This window comes from Fusarium falciforme, chromosome 10 (genome assembly GCF_026873545.1).
Source record: "Fusarium falciforme chromosome 10, complete sequence".
Taxonomy (NCBI): Eukaryota; Fungi; Ascomycota; class Sordariomycetes; order Hypocreales; family Nectriaceae; genus Fusarium; species Fusarium falciforme.
The window spans coordinates 2,933,622-2,952,137 of record NC_070553.1 but is presented as its reverse complement, the minus strand read 5'-3'; the positions used below and the strand labels follow the sequence as shown (position 1 = coordinate 2,952,137).

Below are 18,516 nucleotides of genomic sequence, written 5' to 3'. Positions count from 1 at the left end.
TCTGAAGCCGAGACCCAAGCCGCGCCCGCGCCGGATGTTACGACGTCCGAGGCTGAACACCCACATAGCAGTTGAATTTGACGAATCAGACATGACGGACGATCCATGCAATGCGCGAGAAGGGTTGGTTGCCTTTTATGGGAAACCGTTGTGACGGCGTCTCGCACTTGGATATTCACCAGGCTCGGTTCATATGGCTTCCACATTGTCGGACAGGAGACTACCATCTTTCAATCCCTGGAGATAAATTCATCGCAGTGGGATCTTGGTCGAGCTCTGAGAGGAGGAGAGGCACCATGTGGAAGCGGCCTGGTAAGGAACAATGGTCTCGTGGGTGATCCAATCCGTCATCACTACAATCAAGACTCGTCATGTATCATTCCGTCGATTCAACAACCCGTTACTAAGGGTGCCAAGTAAATTCAAGGCAGTCGATAGAAGTCCATTATCTACCAAGTATCCAAAACCAGTGCCTCGAAGCACGCCCACGCTATCCTCCAACGCCATGCTATATCAGAGTTACAAATAAACAAGAGGTATCATCGCTGCAAAGACAGATATTCACCAGTTCGGCGCATTAAGAATAAGCCCCATCAAGCATCCCGATATCACACCCGTCACTGGCAGCGTTATCACCCAGCCCATGTAGATCCACGCCACGAGCTTGGGGTTGATGCACCTCCAATCCCCGTTGGCCAGCCCGACGCCCACCGTGGCCCCTGTGATGCATTGCGTCGTCGAGACAGGAAGTGACAGCTTCGTCGCCATCAGCACCGTGATGGCGCTCGCGAGTTCCATGCAGAACCCGCGGCTGGGCGAGATGAGCGTAAGGCGGTTCCCCAGCGTGCGCATGACGTGGTAGCCGTATGTGAGAAGACCAACGACGATGCATGAGCCCCCTACCACCAAGATCCAAACAGGTATGTCGATGAAGTCGGGAATCTCGCCAGTGAGCCATACTTCATACGCCGTGGTAATAGGCGCGACGGCGTTGCTAACATCGTTGGCTCCGTGGACGAAAGACGCCGTGGCGGCTGTAAGAATCTGAAGGGCCGAATACATATACTCTGCTCGGTTGTCGTAGTGGGCTGACCTCGCGTGCATATCTTCGAGATCCCAGTTAAGAATGTTGTTCCGCTTCTGCATCGCCACCACATCCTTTTCTAGACCACGCAGGAGCACTCGGTTGACCTTCCAAGCCATCACGCGCGGGCTGTTCCACGAACCGTCAGGTCGAGGGGGGATAAACTCTGAAGAAGCTCGAGGCTCGAAACGGTTTGGCGGGGTCTTGGGTGGTGTCATCGCTGGCGGAGGCAGAATCCATTGGTCGTCTCGATCAAAGTCAGGCATACGGCCGTCCGGTGTCTGTATAGACTCGAGGAGTGTCTCGGATGCACGAACGTAGTCGAGTTCTTCACGTGTGAGATGTCCACGATAGTAGTCCTTGAGACGGGGCTTGGTGAAGCCAGCAGGTGTCGGAGGAGGTGGTGCTCGCCAAAGCAGCATTGGGCCATGAAAGGCGTGGTACCATTTAAGGGTCCAGTCGTCGTGCATGATTCGTGTCCAAAGATAAGGCAGTAAGAAAAGGGCTTGGAGGAGAACGACTCCAGTTGCAGTAGCAAAGACGGAGACGACGGTATTACGGGCAGAGAGGTCGATGGTAGGGATTCCTTTCCAAACGAGGAGCACTATCTTGTCAGCATAGAACACTTCAGCGCCAATGACAACTTACTGGTAAGTGCTGCTACAGTGAGATATGTGTAGAAAGGGATCGAGTAAAACGCCCGCTTGACAGCAGTGTGCCGTGTTAGCACGAACTTCTTGGTAAAGAAAAAGAGCAAGCCGCCGATGCAACCAGCAATGGCTGGGGCAATGACCCACGCGGCAAAGATCTGAGAGACGCCATGCCATCCCCAGTTGACCTTGTCGATGCCTATCGAAGCTGTGGCAGCTCCTACAAGGCCACCGATAAGAGAGTGAGTGGTTGATACGGGCAGACCCTGGCGAGTAGCAAAGGTGAGAAAGAGTGACGATCCCATGATGGTGCACATCATGGCAAGGAGAAGAACCGCTGGAGAGGTATCGTAGTGGTGAGGGTCAACAATCTTTGTCCGGATCGTGTCTGCCACTCGAGATCCGACAGAGACACTGCCTCCAAATTCGCACACCGCTGCCACAAGCATCGCCTGCTTCATGGTCAGGGACCTCGAAGAGACCGACGTGCCAAAGGAATTGGCGACATCGTTGGCACCTAGACAGTTAGTCGTGATTCGACAGCATACCACGACACTTACCAATGTTCCATGCATCGAGGCAGGCAAAGATGACGGTCAGGGCGAAGATGTAGTCATACTGATGGAGTATCGCCATCTCCTGGCGAAACTCTGAGAGGTAGATAAGACAATAAGATAAGAGTGTTAAGAAGCCTATGTCGTCGTGTCCCCACGACAACTGCAGCTCAATCCATGATGATGGTGGCCTGTGAGAAACTAGGATGAGGCTCTGGGGGTGTCCACGGGCCTTATAGGAAACACTGGCCCAAGCTTAGCGGGCTGTCAAAACTCGCGAGGAGGGCCAAAGTCTAGAATGGGCTGGCTCAGGAACCCAGGGGACTGGTTAAAGTGTGTCAAGGTTGATGCGATGGGGTTCCGTAGCATCCGCTACCGCACCGGACCGCGCAACGTGTGTCGAACGGATATCTCTTGGCTGTCAAGGCGGGCTGTGTGTGCAGCGTTGAGGGTATGTGATTCGAGGAGAGGAAGAGTCTGCGGAGGTGATATCCAGGACATTGGGATCTCGACCTTTACTAGTTGTTGGAGAAACAGACGACATCAGGGGTCAAGGCTGCGCGCCATGACAAAGAACAGAAAGAAGAAAGCAAATCCGGAACCATACGAACAAGACCGATTCAGACCTTTCCAAGCCCGGCCAAGAAGCGATCCAATGTCGCGCCGAACCGGGGGCTCGTCCATGTAGCGGCCAATGACACGGACCAGATCGGCCACGAGGTTGAAGTTGTCAGCGAGAGCCGCTTGGCCAAGACAACCCACGCCTGACAGCGTGACACAGCGGCTCCGAGAGCTTGATTTTTTGGAGCAAATCTCCAATGCTTGGATGTGAGCTATTGAATCCTTTGTCGTTGTTGGAGATGATAATGGGTCCATCATCTGCGCTTAGGCTCGCATATCGACAAGACTTCTTGCCGAGTTCACGAAGTGACAACCCCCCGTAGAACCTCCCAAGTCCAAAATCTCTGGCAAAACACTCGTTGTCCCAAAGTAACGGGAATGTCGCGGAATCCGGTGATATCACATCATCCACCCAAGACGTCGTCACCGAGACGCAAGCCATCTCCTGCACAATCCCCCCAAAGGAGCGCCACGCCTCTTGGTCAGCGCCATGGGCATCAGTGACATGACCCCCGGTCCCTTGAATCCATCAAGAACTTCTTGGCTCCTCAGGGACGGGCTTGCATCCCACGTGCGTTTGGGCCCGCCCGATCTGGCGACCGAGATGAGGCGGATGCAGACCGTTGTCGATGTCCACCGTTGGGGCCAAAAAGACAAAATGGATCGATAATCGCGGAATGATGGAGACTTCACGGTTCCGTCCAGTTGAGGGTATTCCCGTTGGATCGTGTTGATCGGTGCCTGGATGAACCATTGCACTTCCATCTGCAGCCATCGATGAGTGGGAAAGACAGGACGCCAACGTCGGTACGTACCGACGGAAGCACCTCGCGCCCCCACTTCCCCCGACCCCCACAGTAGCAAATCAATCTAACCTCGGCCCGTTTCTACTCCGAACCCTCCGTCATCAACTTTCGCCATCGCAATCGCCTCAATCCTCACGTCAACGACGAAATCGCAATCGCAATTCACAATGTCTCGACTACTCACCCGCCGTATGCCCCCCCTCCTCCGTCTCTCAACTCCCTCCCGTCTCTCTTCAACATTCCAATCTCGTCCCGGTCCTCCCAAGCTGCCCGCTGAGCAGCAGGCCGAGTTCGAGCGTCTTCAGCGCGCAGCCGCCGTTTCTTCCGCCTTTCAGCCTGTGGAGGAACAAACCGGCACAACAACACCCGCTACATCGCAGGCCCGTCACGCAACGACCCCCGAAAAGTCTGAAGATGTCAACCAAGGCTTGTTCCGTGGCGCGCCACCCGAGTTCGAGGGTGATACGAATCCGAAGACGGGAGAGGTCGGCGGGCCCAAGAACGAACCCCTCCGATGGGGTGGTGAAGGCGATTGGAGCTACAATGGACGAGTAACGGATTTCTAAACAACCTGAAAACAAAACCAACAGTGGCGCGGAATGTACAAAAATGTACCATAGACATAGACGGAGAGACGCCGTATGATTAAACTCCTATATCATGATCCAATGGGGTATTCTCTAATACTACAACACCTCGGTCACCTCGCCCGGCAATGCAATGACGCCAACGCCTCTCATGCCCAAGTGACAGCCCAAGTGATAGCATCGCAACAAGATCATTGTTCCGTCTGCGCCTCCTTCGCCGGCTCAGTATCCTGCATTTCGACGTCCTTGTCCTGCTCCTTTGACTCTGATTTGCTGGCTTCTCTGTCGTTGGCCTGGTTCCCATTGTCGTCCGCGTCGGGATTTTGGTCCTTGTCCTTTTGCTCCTTTTGTTCCGTTTCCTTCTTCCTCCAAGTGGCTGAGATCTCGCCTCGTAGCCGTCCGATTTGCTCCTTCTCTTGCTCGCGATCGATCCCGTTGGCGTTATTATGGCCCCCCTTGACCTCCCACATGGCCTTTCGCATGCGTTCCCGACGAGCCTTTCCTCGAAGTCGTGACTGTGGCTGTGCCCCATTCTCTACCCATCGGATGCTCTTGATCATGTAGCTGATGCCGTCATGAACCGCATGGCGATGAGCGTAGTCTCCACCAAATTCTCGGCTCGAAATCCCATACCGTGTAGAGGCAGCATACTTGACTAGGCGAGGCAGGATTAAGACGTTGACATGAAGGTCGCGTCGTGCTGGTACCGCCATCGGGCCACCCGGTGGTGGTGCTGTGATGAGGCCTTCCGATTCCAGGTCAATCGACGAATTGGCGGTCTTCTTACGTCGCTTATCGCCAGTTCCCTGATCCAATTCCAAAAATGAATTGTCGACATCCTCGTTCCATTCACCCTTGATCCATCCGCTGTGAATGCACGCTGCAACCACGTCCGAGTCATCAGTGTACACGTCCGTACCCCAAAGATACCCCCGGGACGTTATTTCCTCCCTCGAGATGGACGACAAATGGATGCGCGCAACCTTGACCGTCAAGATACAGTTCTCCTTGTCCTTGATCATATCCCAGGGCAGAGGCTTCGGGTTTGAAGCGAAGGCCCGCTGGGAGGGGCCGTGGGAGATGAGCTTTCCTGCCTTCAAGCCCGGTTCGTATATAAAGTCTCCCAGGTGGTTTCGCGGTCGACTCGAGACAGATTCCAATACCGCTTTCGACGATACAATGGTCTTCGGCTTCGGGGGTATGACCGGAGCGGTGTTCTGCACGGGCTGCTTCACTGGCTGGTGAGTATGCATTGGTCGAGGAGCATGATGATGGTGCGGAATGGGAAGGCCTTTATCCGTTGCGCCAACGACCCCTTTCATGTTCTTAAACGGAGTAGCGCCACCGGGTTGCGCGGGATCGACGTGGTGGTGATGGTGATGTGGATGACTGTCAAGTTAGCAAACATCATGGACAAGTGACCTAGAAACTTACTGGTGATGGTGATGATGTTGGTGCGTTTTGGGTCGTTTGGCCCGGTTTGCCGGGGTGAGTCGCCCAGAGCTGTCATCATCGCCTTTACCATCTTCCTCCTTGAGTTTTCTCCTACGACCTTTGGTGCCCTTGCCTCCTGCATCTGGACCCGATTCTGGGGTCAGGTTCTCGGAGTCCTCCCGCTTGGCCAGGCTGGCATTTGTAAACGGCATGGCAGCAGATATGATGGGGCTTGACACGCCCATGACTCCATTGCCAATACCAGCAAACATTCGACCAAACTCGCTCTTAATTCCTGGTTCGCCTGTTGGGCCTGGCTGCTGCAATTGTGCGCCCTGCACAGCTTGCGGGAGCGGCGATATCCTGCCTTTGCGATTCATTTCTTGAATAGCCAGCAAATTACGTTGACCGTTCGGAGCAGACGCGTCGTCGCTATTCCGGTGCCGAGGCGACTCGAATGGGCCCGGGCCGTGAGTTCCGTTATAAGCGATCGTTGGAGGCGACGGTCCCTCTTCACCAGGTCGTCGGTGTGAAGGGGGTGGTTGTTGCTGTTGATGCAACAGGTTCATTCGGGCTCGGTCGGGGGAGTCATAAGGCTGCGGAGGGCCTGTGGGCGCATTCGGAGCAGGAGGCGGATGCGAGGCCGGGGGGTATCGGTCCGGGGGCGCAGCCTGGTAGGCGGGGCCGTGACCCGGGTACGGCGCCGTGGAAGGGGGATAATCGGGGTGCGGGCGTTGATGCTCCATAGGGGCGCGATAGCTCGGATCGGGGCCTGGACGGGGCCAATGGGCTTCTCGTGGATCACGTTCTCGCATGTCTCTCGGGTCCCTAGCTTGAGGGTCGCGAGGATCTCTCTCTCGTGGGTCGCGTCCATCCCTAGGGTCGCGTTCAGGTGGTCGGCCATACGGTAGCGGGTTCCTGGGAGGCTCCCTATGTGCGTAGTCACCAGGGTGCATTGGGTGTCGACCCGAGTCGCTTCCAGAATACGCGCGCTCCCTTCTCTCCCTCTCGCGCTGTTCTGCTTCACCTTGCCGTTCGCGCTCTGCTCTATATCGATCGTCAAAGGGATAAGGACGCAGGCCAGCCCTCTCGGGGTTGTATTCCATGCCCGGCGGGGGCCTTGCCATTTCTTCTCGCCTTCCATAAGCTTCCTCTGGTCCTGGAGCCCTACCCATTTCCATGGGCCGGGGTGGCATCCCTGGATAAGCCTTGGGCTGGCTGCTCGGTCTTGGAGGAGGTGCAGGAGGTAGTCTATTGGCTTCTCTCGCGTGGTCGGCCGAGCCAGTGGGGTGTCTTGAGTTGTAGGCGGACGGGGTGCCGTAGCGCTGAAGTTCGGGTGTAGAATAATGACCGGGCGGTGAGTTTCGATGATCGTACGGCCGCTGGTGGTCGGGGGTTTGAGGTCGACGAAAGGGAGGATAATCGGATGCGGCAGAGTGCATCCGCGGTGATGCATGCACAGCAGGCGCAAACCCTGGAGCAGAGCCGGGGGCTGTTGAGTGTGGAGGATAATGTGATGGTGGTGGAGGTTGCGAGTCGCGCATGGGCGGCCCGCCCAGCATGGCCGATATCGACATGGAGCTGTTGCTGCTGCCAGTTCTCGCAATTGGATTCAAGGCAGGAAGCTCTCGACTATGGGGGAAAGACGTAGGAGGCCCGACGCTGACGGGAGGTGCCCTCGGCGGAGGGGGACCGTAACCCATCATGGTGTGCGTCGGGGGCGGCTGCTGCTGCTGCTGCTTCGCACCGGGTTGAGGAGGCGAGTTTGGAGGCGGCATGGCGCGATTTAGGTTTCTAAGAGATGGAAGCGACGATGAGCCCTGGACGCGAGGGGCGGAAGCAGGATCTTGAAAGTGGCGGGCCGATGATGAATGGAAGGGCGTGTCCGAGGGTCGTCGCTGAAACTGGTTATGGGCGGCATACGCAGGGCTCTGGCCGGGGCTCAGACTCTGGGCATGGGCATGAGAAGGATGCGACGACGCGTGCGCGAGGACAAACGAAGGCTCGGACGAGGAAGCAGATGTCGAAGCGGGTGCGGAGAGGGCAGCTGCGGCTGATGCGCTGGCCGAGGCGCTTGCAGCAGAGGAAGTCGCGATGACGCCGGTGACGGAGGATGCTGATGATGGTGTTGTTGGAGGAGCGGAAGGGAAAGGAGAACGAGCGTATGGCGACGGCGAAAAGGGAAGCTTGGGCGGATGCCGTGGATCCATGGCGCCAATTTTTTAGCTCCAAAATTCCCTTCAGGTTCCCACCCAATGCCCACCCCGGAAAATCTCCCACGCCCCAGAGAAGGAAAGAAAAAAAATACACGAAAAAAAAAGGTGCCCACTCTGTGAGGTTTGAAGCTGTAGGCCGCACCAACGAGATGGCTGACGCCTACTGACTTGAGTGGCCTGCTGGGGAAGCTATTCCCCAAGCCGTCCGTCAGTCTTGATCGAGCACATCCACCTCACCTCGAGCGGGCGGGACAGAGTGAAATGCAGGAGATGGATGGTAGCAGATGCAGCAGCGCGGGGAGCGCAAACAGCTGGGCTGGCCAAGATCGAGAACTGAACTTGGAGAGAGCAAAGGTTGGATTCAGAGCGCGCCGAAACAACGCAGGGGAACCACGGCGACACGTGCCAGGTCGAGCAGAGCAGCCCAGTAAACAACGTGATACTGACGACGATTGGGGGAAATCTCGAAACCGATTTGTGCCTGCCTGATCTTTGCAGGAGGCAGAATCTCCAGGTCTTCAACTGCTTGCGACAAACCGCACACGCGATCGGAAAACACCACCTCCAAGAACAAGATGTGCGTTGGCCGGAGCGTGACCCCAACCAAGCAGCTCACCCGCCCAATGGATCGTCTCGTCGTTGCGCCTGTGCCGGGTCTGTACAGACAGACGGACGATACCTGTACTGTACGAATACCGTGTGTGTGCGTGTGTGTGTGCCAGGCCAGTCTAACTCGTGATGGCATGGGCGCGCAGAACCAGGACCCGTCGCCGGGATGGACAGGGATAGACAGGGATCGGTGGGCATGGGGCAGGACCAGGGGAGGGGAGCGGTGGGCGCTAAGTGGGCAGTGAGACATGGATGGGCGAGTGACACACACACGATGAGCAAAGACCCTGCCGATGCGTTTGTTGCATGGCTGGTTGGAGGTTGTCGATGGAGGGATGGATGGCTGGAGAGAAACACGGTCTGCCTGCCTGAACTGGGCGAGCTTGATTCAGCGGCACTTATTGACGGAGCAATAGCACCGGCAGGAGAAGCAGCATCGCATCACAGCCCTCGACGATACTCGCTCGAGCCGAGGACGGCTGCAGCCGATGGACACGCTCGCTGGCTGCTGACGCGCTGGAGCTCAAGCTTGACAAGCTGCCCGAGTGCGACAAGGTCCAGAGCTTTCGTCTTTCCAGCTCTCGGGTCATCGCGTCACTCAAAGGCCAGGGCCATGCAAGCGCAGCAGCCCCGTCGCCGATCCCGCGGTGAGACAAGAAGGGCCGTCGGTCGAGGATACGACTCTCTTTCACTCTTTGATGGCTGCAAAACCTCATCATGGTGAGGTGGGTGACGGCGACCCCATGAGACCAGAAAAACTCCAAAAGGCTTCGGAGCTAAAAATGGGCCCAGCTCAACGCCTTGTCTGCCGTCGACCTCGTCATGCCGACGAATAAGAGGCAAGCGAAATGCCCTCCAGCGCAAGGGTCATGTGTCCCACCACCAAACCAAACTTCTGTTTCCCCTCGCATTCCCGAGACGAGACTTTGTGCGGCCTGGTCATGGCCGTTGGTATTCCCGGGCTTCTTCACGATGATGCCAGACCATAGCCATCGATATCCACGATCTCATCTCAATGGCCTTTAATGATAATGATAGATCCAACGCTACGTCCTCCCTCCCGGTCGGGGAAGAAGTCCCGTTCGCGGATCGCTCGCTAGCTAACCCTGTCATGTTATCTCTGCCATGACTTGGAGTGACGTTACCCCATATCCTTTTTGGCTGAGTGCTGGCATGTCGGTATCCCGCCCCTGGCCTGTTTCCATAAATGGGCACAGCGAAATGAGCCGAGCCCAGAGACCATTCGTCTTGTTTTCTTTTTCACCGCCTAGATCAGGATCAGGTCTGTGGCTGTCCCAGCCATCTCGGCTATCCATGCACATTGATTGATTGTTTGCGACAACTGCAACGTCCCTTAAACCCTCACTCTGCGTCTATCCGCTTCATTCTAGGTACAGTATCTTTGCCATGCAGTGGATTCATGGCGTGCGCCAATCACTGCAGCTCGATCAGCGGGTGCCTGTGGCTTCCATCCGTTGTTGGATGGTGGTGGTGGCTAACAAAAGACGGGGCCTTGCCATGAACCGAATCCATCCATGGATCGTAGGGCGCTGTCTCACCAAGTACCGGCAGGGGTTTGTGAATCCTTTCGTATAAGTCTATCCATTGATGCATGAAGTTGGGTATTGCAAGATTTGTCTTTCATTATCTGATTTATGCTGCAACAGTGATGAATCACGGTGTTTATGCGCGTGGAGCTCTGGAGGTTTCATGGCAAATAACATCGGGAACTATATTTCGCTTTGCCTTCTATTTGTTTCAAGGAGCATGATTTCATCTAGTCTTTGGCTTAGCAATGTGTATTCGTATCCGTGATCATACAAGCAATTGCCTTTCTTGTCCTGGTTGTGTGTTTGATTGCGAGTGCAAGCAACATCAGTCTACCCTAAAGCAAACAAGGCCCTCCACGCAAAGTATAAGAACCCAGTGAACTAGCGCATTCTGAACTAGTCTCTGGAGCATTCTTTTCACCAATTATATATAAATGTATGTCGGTGTTCCCTGAGCGGTTGCTTCATGGGCGGACCGTCAGAAGTTGAGCTTCCAGCAGGGAAGTCTCATGGGTCACGGCCCAGATCAGAGGTGAGCAGAGTCTCAAGATTCAGCCAGAATGGCCATAGCGATTGCTCACCAACTTCAGTAATCAGTGAGACTATTTGGTTGCCTCTATATAGCGTTCCATCTCCCACCTAGCCTGACCCCGTTCCAGACGAGCTGGGTCGGCTGGGTCCCGTGGTTAACAGAGACCTCGAATGAAAACACAGGTATGTCGCATTCTCCATTACTATCTGAACAATTTATTGGTACTTGGGCGGCTATTAATATCTTATTGCTTATCGCCAGCGGAGACACCAAGGTTTACAACCTTCGAGTCCAAGTAAACCGGGAGACCACGAGGAAGGCTTTCCTAAATTCGAATAGCCTAGAACTCCCTTGCTCAGGAAGAGGCGGACGGATTGGCAGATGACTGTCCCCCCACCAGGACACAGAGCCAGCACAACTCGAGTCCGGTCGTCAAGTTGTGGCGCGAGGTCGGGGAGCGTCGTCGGGAGCGACCTCCCTTCCGCCCTCGGGTCGACTGGACTTCCCCCAAGATGTCGAGTTTGAACCAGAGCATAAACTGGATCTCGTCCAGTCGAGGAGGCAAGAGTTCAATAGTGTGCTGACATCGGCGAATCGACGGCATCCCAGTTGATTCTGTTTACTATATAAACAGAGTGAGTACACAGCAGTAGACAAACAGAGACCCGCTAAGATTGGCTGAGAGAAGGACGGATCGAAACACTTCACACAGGTCGCCGCTCGCAAGCGGCTGGCGAAAGAGAACCACGGCGATGGAAGGCTGCAAAGCCATATGAGCTCCGCTCCGATAGGTTTTAGGTAGCGACCGAATAGGTCGATCTCTGGCGCGACGTATTCATTATCTCAAACAACTTGGAAGGAGATATGAAAGAAGCCGACCAGATCTCGAGGGCTTAATACGTTGGTATTAGGTGGGAAGAGATGTGGAACTGAGAATTAACAATCCTGGGAGGTAATTCCCGACGAAAGGATGAGGGCGACATTACACCGCAGTCCACGACCATGGAACTGACTTGATCCAAACCATGGCTTGATAGCGTGTGATCAACATGCGAGAACGACATTATATACGCGATGCTTCGATGGAAATAGTGGGAATAACATGTCTCTTTCAGCATCGAAGGCCGGTGGTCTCTGGACCTTGGAGAACCCTATATTATATCGATTCACGACCGTCCACCTCCATGGGAAGTCGGACATGATTGGTCTGCCAATGGCCAACAGGGACACATCGTCTTGCAATCCGACAGCTCTTCAACGCTCAGGAACTCAGAGGCGAAATCTATATATTTGGGCTTTGATACTGCCCCAACGAGAAAGAGGCGTGGGAATGGATGCTGGATCAACCCTTGAGTCCATCCACAACAACGACGCAGAGATATATATACGCACACTACTCAACATGTCGGCATGGAAGCACATTTGCTTCTTCAGGTGAAGCCCACAGAATGATGGGATCCGATTTTCTTTCCAAGTCTGGTTGTTCCTGGGAAGCGTTCTACAACAGCGTGAGAGCATCATCATCACATTCTCGAAGCCTTCGGACCATTGGGCGCCCACTGAGTTCATAGCCAACAAGCGCCGGGAAATCACCCTGGCCACTCATCCTTTGAAGAAACGCCCAGTGCGCTCATTGAAAGGCCTGCTTCTTCTTCTCATACTCTTGGTTGTGCCCCTTTCGGGCATTTCTTTGTCAAACATGCTCAACACCATTTTCATCTTGGAAAACAAACGTATCATATCATAATAGGATTTTTTGCTGGAATAGGTAGGATGAAAATGACCGGCTGGGGCAGGCGCAAGTGAATGCGCGGCTCCATGCATTGCATCAATCATTCACTTCCGTTTGCTCCCCTGGGTTGGCAGCTCATTCACCGTCGCGCATTCACTTCAAGCTGCTAGGCACCAAAATAAAAACATCAGGTCTGCCATCTCTTCTTCTCTTTTCCTTCTTCCTTTCATTGCAATCGCCTTCACAGCAACGACAGTGACGATGGCCTTCCGACCCCTCGCCAACTACGCTGAAGTGATTCACTTCCAAGGCAAAGACGCCTCGGCCTTGACCGACAGGCCTTTCAACAATGGAAGCGCCGCAGCCGCCCCTACCCTTCGCCCTCGAGGTGTTAACCGCATCCTTCTCTTCCCTGGCTCCTTTAACCCACCTCACCAGGGCCATCTGAAGCTGCTCCAGCACGTCTTCAACAACGCGGGTGATGATCTCAACATCGTCGCGGCCATCGTCATCATGACCGATGACGACCGCCTCAAGGACAAGCTCTGCACTGAGGAGAAGCCCTTGATTCTCTCTCGCGAGCAGCGCGTCAACCTCTGGCGCGGCACTGGTATTCCCGTCAACTGGGTTTGGATCTATGACAAGTCCGAGTCCGAGTGGGAGACTTTCCGTACTCAGCTTTCCGGCAAGGTCAGAAAGGATGGCATCGAACTCAAGTTTATCCTTCTCGGCGGCCCTGACGTGATCGGAGCCGGAGGGATGTGCAACCCTGAGTATTGGAAGTGCGCCGATTGTATCACTAGTGACATCTCCCGAGCTGTCGACTTTAGATACCCCAACACTCTTCGCCAGATTCCTGGCTGCTCCATGTGGGAGAGACTCACTTTCGACCGTATCAGGCTGGAAGGCCAGATCCGAGCTAGACTTCGAGGCAAGCAAGCCGCAGGTGAGTAGTCTCTCAGATGAGGACAAAGAAACAAAACTAACATGACACAACAGCTATCGAAGAAGCTATCTCGGCTGCTTTTGCCAAGCTTAGCAGCATTTCTGTCTGCCGTCGACAGCGCAAGCCCAAGGGCACCGTCCGATTCCTCCCCTGCGATATCAGCTTGCGCCCAAGTGACCCCCCTAGCTCGACGAAGATTCGCCAGATCGTTGCCACTGCGCCCAAGGAGGCACTTCAGGCGAAGCTGGAGGGCGTCGCGCTTAGCCCGGCTATCCTTGCCGAGTACATCAACAAGAGCCAGATCTGACTGCGCCGATATGAGTGTACTGGTGACCACGAGAGTGAATATGGAGGTGGAGGGTGGAGGACCAAAGGGTGATTGATTATACGCTAATATGAGCGAGATAAAGGATGGCCCAAGGAAAAGAGAGTCATGGCTGCCAACTCGGACAGATACGATGAGGCCTGGGTAAAATGAAAGGAAATCAGATTGCTAGATACATCCTCGTGTAGTCTGATGAAATGAAATCAATGAACCCATCAATCGTGGCCAAACTGCCGGCGCTGAATACCAAAACACACTCATTACCCAAACGCACAAAACAACGAAAACAGAGCCAATTCGAGATGCCTCTCGCGCCGTGGGAAGGCAGGATATCTTTTCAGAGCCCCAGCTTCTCACGGCACGGTTCAGACCTCTTGAGATGACGTGTAGCATGATCCTTTCTGCTGTACTGCTTCCCACAAGCCTCGCACTTCCCTTCCACGCTCGGCAGCTTGGCAGCTATCGCATATTTCTTGTGTCTGGACCAATAGTGCCGATTAAGGGCCCTGTTGTCTGCTGATATCTCGCCACAATCTTTGTAGAACTTGCACGGGAACCTGTGATTGTGGATTGACCGGTTGTGCCGACTGCTGAGTGTTAGCAACTTGACTCTCAGGTTCTGGGAAGAGACGTTCTTTAGATCACGCCCCTTCTTGTGCCATTTGTCGCAGCACCACTCAAAATCCGAGTCTATCCCTTGTCAGTCAAGTTTTCAGCATCGAATGCTTTCAATGCCATCTAGGGATATACGCACTTGTCCCATCATCGACCGAACTGTTGCCACCAGATTGACCGCTTTCCCAACCGTTGCTTTGCATCCTGTAAACACTCCCCGCATGAGGATCAGCCAAACCATGTGCATGGATATCGAGGCCGATAGTACTAGCTTGGTCCGTTGACTAAGTCGTTGAACTGGGAGTGGCGACGAATGATCCGGCGACAGCGTTCGTGTTCGGGCTGGGGCTGGAATCGAAAGCGTACTGGGGGCTTCCGAAAGAAGAGCTTCCTGGGGAGATAGTATAGAGATCTTGGTACTGAAGAGCGCCGTTCTCCTGCTCATGAGTAGGAAGGGGGCTACTCCAAGTGTGAGCGTATTGATAGGTAAGGTACCCGTTAGAGGAATCAGGGACCATGGATCTGAGCTCTGTCCAAAGATCAGTGTGAAAGCAAAACATTGATAAAAGGGGGCTCTATACCCTCTGCGGAGAGGTTTTGTATGTCAATGTGATCAAAAAGCGAGGTCATTTTGGCCAGGCGAATGCTGGTGACCTGGTATTCGGGATTAGTTCCACAGAGAGGATGAATGGGAATGCAAGAGACCAGATGAAACAAACCAATCAAGTCACTAGAGTGTCATTCAGATGAAGAATGGCTTTGTCAAATGAGGCGCTTTGAGCTGGTGGTTCACAGCGTTGGCAAATTAATGTTGACCAACACCAAACGAACAGCAGAGGATGAGCAATTGTATCGAGACTCGGTGTCTGAATAGATCAATTGCTTCTTGACTATGAGAATAAAAGAGAATACCTAGAACAGGAATGCCTCAGGCTTTTATGCCCATTGCTTGGCCCCCAAAATTGCATCAAGTCCAAGTCTGCCTCTCAAGTCTTAAACTTGCCGGCCTCGCTCGCCCGGCTTTGCTATTGTCTTAGCTCGGACATCGCAAAAGCTTCAATTGCGGATCTCCAGCAGCGCAAATCTGTAAGTGTAAGAGACAGTGACCGTTGTTGGTCTATGCCCAAGAGCCTGGTCGCCTTGCTGGGGGAGGGGCTGCGGGTGTGATTGGGCTGGGTTGATGAGTTGGTGGGAAGGCCCCAAGAGGAAATGGGCTCAGCTGCTGTAGGTGAGTGACGTGGACGGCCGGCCCCAATTCCAATGGCTTCCAAATTGTTCGTTACGGGTTTGCGATATTGGTTGAATCTTTGCTGTGAAAGTTGAGTTGAGGCATTGGGGCTGAGGGCTGTGCAAGATAAATAGGAAGAGATGTTTGGTGTAGCAAGAGGGAATGAACAATCTCAATTGTCCATCTACAATCCTCCTATCAACCCCACCAACCGAATTGCACCGTAGTCTCTCGTACTATCAACTACTATCCTCAGCATGTCTCCCGCTGTTCTTGAACCAGGCAAGAGACCCCACCAAACACTAAGGACTTGGCCCAGCTAACAATTAGTCTAGAGACCGTCCCTATGACTGTCAGGGGCATTCACAAGTTCTACGAACCTGCCGTTCTTCTCAACGCCCTCAACTTTACCGAGAGGGAGGCAGCTCCGCCTGGAGACTTTGACGCAACAATTGACACAACGGATCCGCGGCAGCTTTTCCAAGCCTTTGTCTACAAGCTGGGACACGTTTGTGACAGCAAGAAAGGCAACTATGGGGCAACCATCACTTCGTTCTACGTCTTGAAGGATGAAGAGAAGGACGGTGCTGCTCACTACTGGTTCACCTCCAACCAGAGAACTCCCAAGGAGCTGGAGACTACGGCTGAGTACATGAGGGAGCTTCTTGGCAAAGTTGGGGATCCCGATGAAGATCTAGCCAGTCTCAAGAGGGAACTTCTTTCCGATATCCTATGGTTCAATCGACCAAGGCTTGAGTACTACTTTCGTCAAATGTCCGACAGGGCAATCAAGTGTCGAGACTCTTGCCTAGACACGAACGACGATGAAGGTGAGTGCTTAATGACCTTGCATTACATGAAACTTCTAACATTTGCCCTGAAGACACGAGGCTTGCAACTAAGCTGTTGGAGCTCCCCAAATTTATCGACTTTGAAACCTCGAGAACAACCTCCAGGCACCACTGTAAGCCTTGCTCAAGTATTCCGTCATGCTAACAACGCTAACCTGTCGGATAGTTGTGCATCTAGGCGCTAGGGCCATTAAGCTACTCGAACAGCTCTGCCGCTCACCAGAAGGCAAGATAATGGCAGAGCGAGCCCGAGAAGGCCGCAAGTTTGGAGTCCCAAGCCAAGAATGCTGGTCTGACCTGCAACACATGATCAACCGCACGACTGCGTACTCCGAGTCGGTGCGGTTCATTCTGGCTGCAAAGATCAGATGGCCTGGGCTATTTGACAAGTTCAAAGTGTCATTTATCGAGTCGAGTCAGCGGATGGAGACGCCCTTTCGCAACAAGAGCCAGACTGCCGACGGCATCGTCGGGAGGATGACTAGGAAGCAGAAGATGATTGACACCTTTAGGGCGTTTACCCGCGACCTGCAGAAGTTCAAACTGGACGACCTCATCATGGGGGTTTGGAAGGATCCCAATTTCCGGCCCATTGTGCATGCCGAGGTGCTGCTTCTCGACCATCTTGACAAGAAGGGTCTCCTGGAGCCACGATTCTTCTTCAACGAGTGGATGTACATTGGCAGCAGCAAGCCGACCTGCAAGCTGTGCCATCACTATTTCACACTTCACCACGTCCCAAATGTGGGACATCGACACTCACACGGAAACCTGTACCTGCACTGGCGCTTCCCCGACGTGCTCAGGTCCCAAGGCGAGATGGGTATCCAAAAGAGACAGATAATGGTCGACAGGGTGCTGGAAAAGGTTCGCAAAGAGGCATTCGATATCGTATCCAGAAAGGGGACGTCAAGTTACAAGGGCGATGACTCGTTCACGTACTCTGCCGCGATGCCCGACAGGTCGACTGTTGCGGGCTCGGTTGTCGGTCCTGACGACTTGGCTTCGATGATTGGGCATATGGACTTGAGTGATAGAGCTGGGGACTTTGACTGAGAGGGATGAAGTACCTTTCTATGGGTGTGATGTGTGGGTTCCAGGTGTCCCTCTTTGTGATGAAGGGCCATTGAGAGTGACAGTGGGAAATGGATCGCTATAGGGCAGCTCACAATGAAAAATAATGTGATATCTCTTCAAAGTATTGAGTGACTGAGTAAGGTCTGAGTGAGCGCTAATCCTTTCCTCATACCCCAAGATCCTTCACGTGGGCTTCTGCAAGGCAACCATCTCTCCAACGAGTATCATCAAGTTACGTCACTGGCTGTTGGTTCGACTCATCAATCTATCCCTCATCACAATCATAGTCTTGAAAGACACGAACATAATCGAAGATGACCGAAGAGTTTTTCACCAAAGCCACACCAGGACTAAAGGGCTATTGTCTCTCAGACGATCAAATTAATGCCCTGAAAGCATGCATCGAGGGACAAACAACGGTTGAGGAAGCGACACAATTGTTGACAGCATATCCGTCAGCCTCATCGACACCCCTCGAGCTGCAGCAGCGGCTGGGAGGGCTCTGGACCCTTCTTATCACGACCGCCGTCGGGTTAGTCGATGCCCAGCCCACTATAATTTCTATCTTGAGGAGAATCCGTACCCTTCCATGGGAGGAGGAACCCACTGGTGAAGGAGAAGGGTTTATGGACTTTGATGATGGCTTCTTTTGGCGGGAGCTTACAGACTGGGCTAGCAGCTGGGCCGATGCCTATAATCGTACGAACAGACTGATACGTCAAGGAGATACAAACTGACATAGCTAGTTAGACTACGGCGCACAATGTCTGATCGAAAAGTCTGAAGGAAAAGAGAGTGAGAGACGGCAAGTAGAGTGGATAAGTGCCAACACATTCGCCGCTCGGCTCGCTTCAACCGGCGACAGGATAATCGCCCTGTGCGGTGCAGCCCTCGACACAGCCGGATACATCACGATGAGGGATCTCGAAAGAAGGAACACGAGGCTGATCCTACATGCATCGAAGCAGCCGCACAGCTCTTTATACACGCAGCACCTGAGCTGTTTTGCCTCGTAAGAGCTGACCCCAACGCTAAGGACATACGCAGCGTGTGGAGCCAGCATGAACGTCGGCTTCTGGCCAAGGAGAAGGATTCTTCG

General features: G+C 53.8%; 5 protein-coding genes across 5 annotated transcripts; 3 read left to right on the top strand and 2 right to left on the bottom strand.

The window, feature by feature from the left end:
- Nucleotides 1–561: 561 nt before the first annotated feature.
- On the bottom strand, nucleotides 562–2,370 carry NCS54_01278700 (Phosphate transporter; the record flags this gene model as incomplete). The annotated part of the gene is made up of 3 exons (XM_053158009.1): nucleotides 562–1,688; nucleotides 1,733–2,251; nucleotides 2,295–2,370. The coding sequence occupies 3 exons, from the start codon at nucleotides 2,368–2,370 to the stop codon at nucleotides 562–564; spliced, it is 1,722 nt and encodes a 573-aa protein (XP_053013984.1).
- A 1,512-nt stretch (nucleotides 2,371–3,882) lies between these two features.
- Nucleotides 3,883–4,281, top strand: NCS54_01278600 (Succinate dehydrogenase assembly factor 4, mitochondrial; the record flags this gene model as incomplete). The annotated part of the gene is made up of 1 exon (XM_053158008.1): nucleotides 3,883–4,281. The coding sequence occupies one exon, from the start codon at nucleotides 3,883–3,885 to the stop codon at nucleotides 4,279–4,281; it is 399 nt and encodes a 132-aa protein (XP_053013983.1).
- Nucleotides 4,282–4,493: 212 nt separating this feature from the next.
- On the bottom strand, nucleotides 4,494–7,946 carry NCS54_01278500 (Hypothetical protein; the record flags this gene model as incomplete). The annotated part of the gene is made up of 2 exons (XM_053158007.1): nucleotides 4,494–5,691; nucleotides 5,737–7,946. The coding sequence occupies 2 exons, from the start codon at nucleotides 7,944–7,946 to the stop codon at nucleotides 4,494–4,496; spliced, it is 3,408 nt and encodes a 1,135-aa protein (XP_053013982.1).
- A 4,690-nt stretch (nucleotides 7,947–12,636) lies between these two features.
- Nucleotides 12,637–13,628, top strand: NCS54_01278400 (CTP-transf-like domain-containing protein; the record flags this gene model as incomplete). The annotated part of the gene is made up of 2 exons (XM_053158006.1): nucleotides 12,637–13,321; nucleotides 13,375–13,628. 2 exons carry the CDS (start codon nucleotides 12,637–12,639, stop codon nucleotides 13,626–13,628), a joined length of 939 nt encoding a protein of 312 aa, XP_053013981.1.
- A 2,118-nt stretch (nucleotides 13,629–15,746) lies between these two features.
- On the top strand, nucleotides 15,747–17,396 carry NCS54_01278300 (Hypothetical protein; the record flags this gene model as incomplete). The annotated part of the gene is made up of 4 exons (XM_053158005.1): nucleotides 15,747–15,771; nucleotides 15,825–16,319; nucleotides 16,373–16,453; nucleotides 16,507–17,396. The coding sequence occupies 4 exons, from the start codon at nucleotides 15,747–15,749 to the stop codon at nucleotides 17,394–17,396; spliced, it is 1,491 nt and encodes a 496-aa protein (XP_053013980.1).
- Between the last annotated feature and the right edge of the window lie 1,120 nt (nucleotides 17,397–18,516).